The following is a 9,590-nucleotide window of genomic DNA, read 5'->3' as shown; positions in this document are numbered from 1 at the left end:
AATGTGTCATATTTATATTCTTTCAATAGCACTGAGATTTCATGTGTGAGTTGCGCACGCTTATTCTAATTAATAGTTGGTTCAAAGCTTGTCTACCAATTTCTATTCGGAGTAAGTGGAACCCATAACTTACTAAGTAATGGTTCAAATCGTAAGATACCATAATCTGAAACCATGATATTTCCAGATTTATGAGATTTCTTATATTTTGAAAATGGTGGGGATTGTGAATAATATTTACAAAATATCAGAATTCGCAGTTAAGCATATAAACGTTGTGAATGATTGTTTTTTGCGAATATGTCCTTTGGTTTAGAGGTTGCACCTTTAGGTATTGAACTTACGGTTGTGAGTTCAATCCTTTGCTTTTTCATTTTTGAGTTCACGTTTTTATTTAATGCATAGAAATAAAAATGAAGAAATGCATCCGTTGAGATTCAAACCAAAGACACACAGCTTAACAAAGCATTATAGCTACCACTAGGCTATCACACCTATTTGGTTATTTATTGAACCGTTATACTACATAACCTTTCGTTAACGTGTACAGAACTCTAAACACTTCTTTTCCTCAAGTGATATGAACTTCTCTATAAATAGAGACACTTGAAGGCATGATCATCAATCCGAATTTTCTCATCCAAGAAATCATCCTCCATTTCTCTAATGCATGAGAGAAGTGTAGGAAACATAAGTTTGTAAACTATTGTTGAAAGATACGTTTGTTGTGTTTGTACAAAACATATCAAGGTTTTCCAAAGTATCCTGAAGGAGATTCGCTATTCATTCCATTTACATCTAATATACTTAAATTGGTGGAGGCAAATCGAACTTAAAGGTTAGTGTGGTAACACACGCTTTGGAGGTTTTACATGCATATCCATCAACCATTTATTTGTTCAAGTGTTGCAGCATCTTCCCAAGAATTAAAGTTTTCTCACATAAATAATAATGCCTTTATAATGTCCCTTCAAGTAGAGAATTTGTAACTATTTATTTGATTAATTCAATCTTTTGCAAAGAAATTTTCTTATAACAAAACGATTACAAGTTCACAGTTCTTATCAAATCCGTCCATTATGAAAAGACATGAATTGACTGCTCATATTAAAATGTGTACTGTTGCACATGCATTTTGATAGCAAAGTAAATGGACCATTTGATGTGCAACTAGTAAACTTCTCAATAATTTGACTGTGAATTATGTTTTGGAAAAAAAGAGAAGTGTAAGAATTATCTCAAAAATGTATTTCATAGCTTATAAACATTTTCCTTCCCTACATCACACTCCAAAAATCAATTAACATTCAGACCCAAGTTTAATGTTTATGATCCTTCCTTGTTCTAAGTTCAACTTCGACTCAAAAACTCTTCTTCAAAACCCTTCTAGGGTTCTAAGTTTAATGCCATGCCATATCAAAGCAGTCAACCAAATACTACTTAACAATGTGAGATTGATACAAGATTTTTCAAGTGAAGATTAAGCTTTCAATCATGATACAGCAAAAGTGGATAAGCTACTCATCATCATCATCATCCTGGTCAAAATCCTTAACCTTCACATCTGCATCTTCTCCATACTGGATGCAGTTGTCAATTTGAGCCAGAACATATTGTATACTGTCATCAAAAGAATCCAAAAATTCAATTAAGTATAAAGAAAATAGCTTCTATTTTGAGTAGACTTACTTGACTAATGAACCAAAGAAAAACTACTAGAACTCAATGACTTCTAGGGACAATTAGAGAGTGCAAAATAGGGGGGAAATGTAACTAGGGCAGAAAATATTTGTCTAGTTCACCAGAAGATCATCTACAATTAGGTTAAATCAAGAGCTAGACTTGATTGGTAAAAAAATATTAGATTTCAATAAGCATAACTTCAAAAAACAATGAACATAAACCCATTTTATAGCCTTGTGAAAATAAATCAATAACGGGTTTTTTCATAGTCCACCCATCCTCAATATAAGCACACCCACACACAGCTGTATCCAAGGTAAAACAGATGGATCAAACTCCACCCACTCATCAAAGAGTAATGATATATCGTCCTACAAAATCCTCCTACATCACAAGAAAGTGACATATGCCACTTGTAAACCAATCGTTAATAAACAAAGTACCACTTTGTGACATGTTACTTTTCTTATGGGATAGGAAGATTTGTATGAGGATATATCATTTTTCTTCATCAAATATGCCCAGAAGCAGTTTTCTTGTAAAAAGTTGGATATTTTTAGAAGATTGTGGGATGCTTTGGAGGTCTAGATAGAGTGACATGTTGTATAGAGGCAGCTAAACTACAATGAAATACAGGTTCTTGACCTAATATTTAAGTTTGAATTCAAATTCAAAATCACAGTAGCGGATCTGTCATTTCAGTTCGAGAGAACAGCATAATTCACATAAAAAACACGTCGACAATATCATTCTCTCTTGGGCCATTAAACATGTAATCAGCAGTTCATAGAATCCTCATATTTTAATTTCTATTTATATTGACCAACAACCTAGAAAGACAGACCCATTTGCGAGATCAAGTCTGCTATGTTATAATCACATCTTTAGTCAAGAGTTTCAAAGAGCACGGGAAAACACAAGCTCCAAGCCTGGGTTCAACTTATTAAACATTACACCTTTCAATGTTAATATTGTAGAATCATGACCATCAATGGCATTTATTAATCAATAAATGTGAGTAAGGTAGAATTATATCCCTTATATCAGTTATATGCTAGAAATATTAGATCATTATACGAAGCAGACAAAAGATAGAAAGGACTCTACCTTCTCTCCTTCCTCAGGTCCAACGGTATAAAACTCACCATACTATAATTATTCACCTGAACCAGAATGAATGAAAAAATTAATAAACAAGCTGATGATGGAAGAAAAACAAAGTATTGCAGAATTTAAGCAATGTTCCTAGTAAGCCTCATTGATAAAGGAATAATCCTGAATGATAGCTTTTTCGTTTGGTGGTATTGAAAGATAGGATTAGGGGCTCAACCTAAACACAAAGAGGGGAAAACATGTAATAGAAGGGAGAGGGGGAACAAGTTAGAGGAGAGAAACGAGAACTGATTTTTAAATAGAGAAAACAGAGGCATAGGAGGCATATGGGTTTACCTCATGTTTTTGACTGATAGTTTGGGGTTGTATGAAATTATACTTTTGTGGGAGCCTAGCTCTTATATTCTTGTTTTATATCTTCACTTAGAATTACCCTTTCATTTTCAATCAACAAATTTCTTATATAGGAAGAATGTCTCCTGGCAATCTTGCCTGGAATGCAATAACCACTCATGCTTGCTAACCATCACTCAGGAATTATGTTCAATCTTAAATATGAGAATAAACTCAAATATTACACCATTAACTACAAAAGTCAACTCTACTTCAGTTGAGACTGAAATAATACTAATAAAATGTTGTCTGATTACTCTGGTAGGACTCTAACACTCTGGAACACCCTAGCACCTGTATCACCAGTGTAAATGGTCGAGATGTACAAACAAAAATACGACAAAGCGTATCACCCACACTTGAATCAAATAACCAGAATTATAAGTGTAGGTTATCAGTCAATATTATAGCAAAAATTTTAAACAAAAAAAAAATGACCCACCAGTTCAATCAAAGATTTATTCAGCTTTGCAAACTGAGGAGGCATCCTTTGATTCAATTCAGACAGTAAAAAGGTGGGCTCTGGATCCAAAAATCTAAGAGCAAAAAAGTACAAAAAATACATTAGAATCAAAATGAACAAAGTGGTTAAAACAATTGATGAAACAAATTTTAGAGACGATGATTACTCTTCAACATCCTTTTTGTTAGTCACGAGGTCCATTTTTGAGAGGATGTTAACATGAGGTAGTTCAAGTTGAACCATTGCAGAAAGGCATGCCATACATCCACTTATAAATTTGGTCACATCTGTCATGAACTGGCAATGTTCTAAAATTATCAGAGTCAACAAAGAAAATAAGAGCAGCAATAATTAGAAGTATGAGGGAATTGAGATTCAATAGCTTAAAGGAAGCATCATTGACGCAAAACAGCCACAAACCTGTGAATCAAGCAGGTAGACAGCACAAACATTAAAATTTTTACTTTTCAAATGTTCCACAAAATTCCGCAGCACTGGCACATGTGAAAAAAGTTCTATCTGACCTGCAAAAGATTACAAGGCTATGTTGATTGATATCAAATTCGTGAGTGCGGTATCAATAGAAAACTTTATAAATAAGTATAAGAAGATTTAAATTTGAGGTTCAACAAACAGGACAAGCAACTGTCTTATTCTCTTTTTATTGGGGATGTACACAGTTCATAAGAAAGCAACCGTTATAGTCTGAAGGACAGATTTTAATGTCTGAATTAATTGCATTTCAATATTCTTTACAATCACAAATGTATTATCATTGTAATATATGTTTTGTTCACACCAAGGGTGTCCCTCAGTTGATAGTTAAAGACAATCCTTTTCAAGATGGAGAGAACACCAAAGTGGGTACAACCTCTCCCAACAAAGCCTTTTCCATATAAATAACAAGAATCGAACCCCTAACATCATGGTTATGGAACCAAGCTATCTACTATTTTACTAAGTGCGTTGGGCTACACATATACACATAGAATACAATTATGATAAGAGATTAACATGAATACCAGGGCAGTCAAAAACCAAGTAATCATCATCTAAATAATTGTCCAGTTCATCAGTGAACCAATCATCCAGGTTATCTTCAAGGTGTCTAAACAAGATTATTAAGGCAACAAAACTTTTCATCAAAGTGGAACAGAGAAATAATAGAGGTATTTATACTAGTAAACATGATCTTTACCACAGGCAGTCTAGCATAAACAATGCAGAATTACTAGTTCAAAGAAGATAGTAAACATAGATAACAGAAAATTTTAAACACAGATGAAAAGGATACTCCATGCAGTATACAAGACCACCATTAGGACCTAATCCAAGTTCCTCCATAACATCATCCAGTGAAATGAGTTCCCTTATATCTGCAGGAATCTCAAACTAATACAATCAAGCTCCACAAAAAACAACTAAACCCCACAAGCAAATATAACTACACAGCTTATTCTATTTACCCATCGCCACAGGATAGTCAAAATTTTCAGCAGCAGGGTCTAGGTTCACAATATGTATTGTTCTCCGTGTAGCCACAGCATGTTCGTACAAACTCGAGCAGTATGTAGACTAATTGAGAAAAGAAAAATACACACACCAATAAGCATCTCCACATATTCACAACAAACAGACCAGCACATATCTAGTTTGTGTTTAACAGAATAAATGAGGTTAATACAGTAAATTACCTTGCCACTACCAGCTGGACCTATAACAAGTTGAGCATAACCCATGATATCTTTAAAAAATTCCAAGCAGTTTCCCTCTCAAGTTAAGGTGCAAAGACAATTGACGGCTCGAAAAGTGGCAAGAGCTGCAAGCCTGCAACAATAATGTAAGCAGTACACCAAACCCCAATGGTGAACAACAGATTCAAGAAATCAGAGTAGGCCATAAATGGACAGGCACCCAAGATAGAAATAGTACAAGGAAACCTGAATACTAGCCAAATATCAAACCCAAAAAGTAAACATAAAAAATATGCATTTTCCAGCTGTTGTTTTCTTATGCAAAATGCTAACTTTGCTGGTTTTCTCATCAATTCCAAAGAAACAAATTAACAATGAAAACTGAAACCTTAAGCATTAATGTTAATACATGTTAGTACTTATTTTTCTTCTGTAACATAACTCTGATTAATCTCACATGGTGTTGGGTGTAATGTTGTTTTATAAACTTTGTTCTTAAACCCATGCATGTTAATGTGGTATTCATGAAGAAGAAACATATGGCAAGGGCATACACAACATGAATGAACAATATTATCCATCTTCAACACATCATCCAAACTTAGAACAAGTGCATCCTTAATCAAATCATTTTCACAACCAAGCAGGAACTTTTGAAGCATGTAATGATGTTCAATCATAAGAAGTAGTGAACATGCTCAACACTTTTCAACAATCACAACTCAATTCAAACAAAAGCATACCACATTCAGAAATTTTCCACTTATGCACAATTCAAAAAGATAATGGTCAAGATATAACTAAATGCTTCAAGGTGCTAGAGTCACCATAGCCAGTTAAACATAATAAACCCAATCCAATTTCAGTATGGTTATCAACCCATCCATAACACAAGCTACAACTAAGTAAGGCACTGCCACTCCCGCAAGCATTAAGGGAACGGGTGATACTTAAAAACCTATTCACAACCCGCTGCAGCATGGTTACCCACAAAATGATTTTCAACAAAACATCATTACACCCAGAAGAACTTCATAAAGCTAAACCCATCAAGCAATCAAGCTGAAAACCTCTTACACAGTACAACAAACAACTAAATCATTAACCAACAGAGCAGTTCAACCAGTTTTAATCCATTTCCAAATTTCATATCAAACATGAATCTTCAATTTCAGATGAAAAGTTCAAAGATAATGGACTTTCAAGAGTGTGCCAATTCAATCCAATATAAATTCTCAAACAGTCCAATAAACTCATCCCATTATGCACACAAGAACCAAAACCCTAAATTGGAACCCTACTCAAGTTGAAGACATTAAAATCTCTATTGAGTTTCCAATTGAAAGAAGCATGCCTTAACCCCCAATCAAAACACAATAAACACAAAAAAAACCCAATTTTCACATGTTCAAACCCAAACCATCAATTTTTTTTGGGTATATATATCCCCTTGCCCTATGGTAAGGAACTAATCATTTTTGAGGTATGTGACTAGCCCTCCCAACAAGTGTAGCTCTCAAGAATCGAACCATTGACTTTTGGCCATCCTGAGGATCTAGCGGACCTTACACAACTACACCAACATCATCAATTGAAACGTAGCAACAGTATTTTAAATCGCAGTGGCAATAGTGCAGTTTTGGAGTCTCCACAATGATATCATATCACATTTTCTCATTTTCCGTCATAGCCACTTAACAGCAAATACAATTTAAAACACACTGCATCGGACCAAAACTTTCAACGAGACTGTTTTTTTAATATAAAAAAATTCAGTGCTTTAAAGCCCAACCAATAATACTTAGAAACAGAAATAGGAAGTTACCTGAGATAAAGAGAAAGAAAGTTGGTGAGGAATAGGAATTAGTGCAAAAAGAATAGCAGACAGTTCTCGAACCAGAACGAAAGCGAGGAGTGGAAAGTGGTCGTAGGAAAGGGTTTTCGTGAGTTCACCAAAATGAGAGAGAGGTGTGCGCTGGGGGCAGGAGGAGGAGGCCGATTAAAGAAAATTCACAATCAGTATGTTAAGAGTCACAAAATGATTAGTAAATAAATAGCTGTGTTATTAAAACCATATCATATCAGCCGTTCACACTTTAGTAAATACCGGATAATTCAAAAAGAAATTTTTATTTAGATCTTAAAAATTATTTTATAATTTATAACATATTTCTCATATAATAAGAATATTATTATTTTTTTACAATAATAAGAATTATTCTTACTTTTATTTGGGTTTCCAACTTACAATTTTATATTTTACAATAAATATAATAAAATATGAAGAATAATTACTTATTTAAAATTCGACTTAAATTATTATAAATATTAGAAATAAATTATAATTAAAAAATATATTTTTTTGTTTGTAAATTATAAAAATAAATTATGTGGACAAAATTAATAAAACAAAATATTAAATTAATTAAAATATATTAAAGATATTTCAAAATATGATAGAAATTACATAGTAAATTAGAAGATAAATAATTAAAATTTGTGTTTGATTCTGGATTTGTTATTTTCATTGGGCGTCTATCATCACCAAGAATTATTCTTATTTAACATTAATTGTTCTTATTTAATAACTGTGAAGAAGATCTTTGCTCCTAACTTTAGCACGGTTTTGATGAAGATGCCAACATCACTAAAAAGAAGAATACTTATGAAGATAAAGAAGACAGAGTTTCAAGACAAATTAGTCTAAGTATAAATATGTATTTCTATCATATACTCTTGAACATACAATAGCAGAACACTTCAATATACTTAAAACAATTTTAAAAAATAGTGTGTAACGGATTACTACATCTAAGTAACATGTTACGTGCGTTAGAAATGAGTTATCCAACTTAAAACAGATCAGAGTAATTCATTACTGTCTTTGAGTAACAGATTACTAGTTTTAATAAAGTTGAGTAACCGATTACCCACTTGCTGTAATTGGTTAGTCTAAATCGAATTTAAATGCCCAGTGGACATAACGTTTGGGTAATTGATTACCCACTGGTTGTAATCAATTACTGAGTGATGTTGCATCAAATTTCAGATTTCAAAATGAAATATTTTCATCCTAAACGAAATGTATTCACTCCAATCCATTCCTACCTTTTCGTAGAGGCACTATGGATGATTGGAAAGTCTATTTACAAGCATTGAATCTCACAACATAAACACACAACTCTCATACAAATTTCAAAAGCTCTTACACACATTCTAAAATTATTTTATGCACTTTTGACAACTAGTTCTTAAACTTTCAAAGTTGATTTTTCTGAAGTTGATTAAAGTAAAGTGTTTCAAGTTTACCAACTTATAAAGAGCATTATTACTAAGTATACAAAAGAGTTGATTGGATTGCAAATTACAATACTTTCAAACTTGTAAAGGCAATCTCACATTGTTGTACATTCTTCATTATTATTGCAGAATACTTTCTTTCACAAGGATGTGATAAGAAAGAGGATTAGAATCACTTGGAAATGTATTTTTCCAAGAGTGAATAAGGATTAGGGAGTGTGTAAGGTACATAGAGATCTCGGAGTGAGATATTGTAATTACAACTCATAATCTTTAGTGGAAAAATCTCTTGTAGTGCAAGAGTACTGGACGTAACCTTCGGTGGACAAGAACATGAACCAGTATAAAAATGTTTGTATATTCTCTTCTCCCTTATCTCTTTGGTTATTTATTTGTTTAATTTTTGCATATATTTTCTGCTGCACGTTAACTCTTGATTTTGCAGAAAAATGGCCATAATTTTAAGTCAACTAATTAACCCCTCTTAGTTGCAATTTCATTCTTACGATAACAAAACTCAAGAAATAAGAATGTCATAATGGAGAACATAATAAAAATGTTCTTATTCTGTTAAGAACAATCACTATGGATACACTAATGTTATTACGATATAACAATAAAACCAATTAAAATTGGTTACATTAATCAGTTTTTTATTTAAAACTTACTATAACTATCATTTTTTAATTAAAATTACAAAATATTTATCAACTATGGTGACTATTCTATAGGTGTGTTTTCTGCCTTGGGGCAAGTATGTCTGATAATAAATTGAACTAACTTGGTATTCATTTGAAACTCAACTCGTTATTTAGCTTGACAAAATTGGTTCATGAATCAAAGGAGCTAAACTTGAGCTGAAAATTGAGCTCGTTAAATAAACGAGCCGAACTTGAACTGAATACAGTTTGACTCATTATGTTCATAAGTTGTCTTGATATATA

At 32.7% G+C, this 9,590-nt stretch overlaps 1 protein-coding gene across 2 annotated transcripts; it reads right to left on the bottom strand.

Annotated features, from left to right (window-relative positions):
- On the bottom strand, window positions 1,277-7,321 carry LOC109325990 (GPN-loop GTPase 3-like). Of its 2 annotated transcripts, XM_019558643.1 has the most exons (10): window positions 7,172-7,321; window positions 5,347-5,471; window positions 5,119-5,227; window positions 4,947-5,028; window positions 4,675-4,760; window positions 4,073-4,176; window positions 3,819-3,949; window positions 3,632-3,725; window positions 2,791-2,846; window positions 1,278-1,620 (listed from the first exon to the last, which is right to left on the bottom strand). In XM_019558643.1, the coding sequence occupies exons 2-10, from the start codon at window positions 5,389-5,391 to the stop codon at window positions 1,518-1,520; spliced, it is 810 nt and encodes a 269-aa protein (XP_019414188.1). In that variant the 5' UTR covers window positions 5,392-5,471; window positions 7,172-7,321; the 3' UTR covers window positions 1,278-1,517. The 2 variants fall into 2 exon arrangements, with proteins under 2 accessions (XP_019414189.1, XP_019414188.1); XM_019558644.1 differs by lacking the exon at window positions 7,172-7,321 and having other exon boundaries at window positions 1,277-1,620.

Source organism: Lupinus angustifolius, chromosome LG13 (genome assembly GCF_001865875.1).
Source record: "Lupinus angustifolius cultivar Tanjil chromosome LG13, LupAngTanjil_v1.0, whole genome shotgun sequence".
NCBI lineage: Eukaryota > Viridiplantae > Streptophyta > Magnoliopsida > Fabales > Fabaceae > Lupinus > Lupinus angustifolius.
This window is presented reverse-complemented; position numbering and strand designations above follow the sequence as displayed.

Bases quoted from the DNA above. Each gene is read 5' to 3' on its own strand.
- LOC109325990 (XM_019558643.1), bottom strand. From the start codon at position 5,391: ATGGGTTATGCTCAACTTGTTATAGGTCCAGCTGGTAGTGGCAAG. The intron at 4,761-4,946 runs GTATCCTTTTCA...AATCTTGTTTAG, and splicing joins GGTCTTGTATACTGCATGGA to ACACCTTGAAGATAACCTGG. The intron at 1,621-2,790 runs GTAGAGTCCTTT...TTTTGATGACAG, and splicing joins GACCTGAGGAAGGAGAGAAG to TATACAATATGTTCTGGCTC.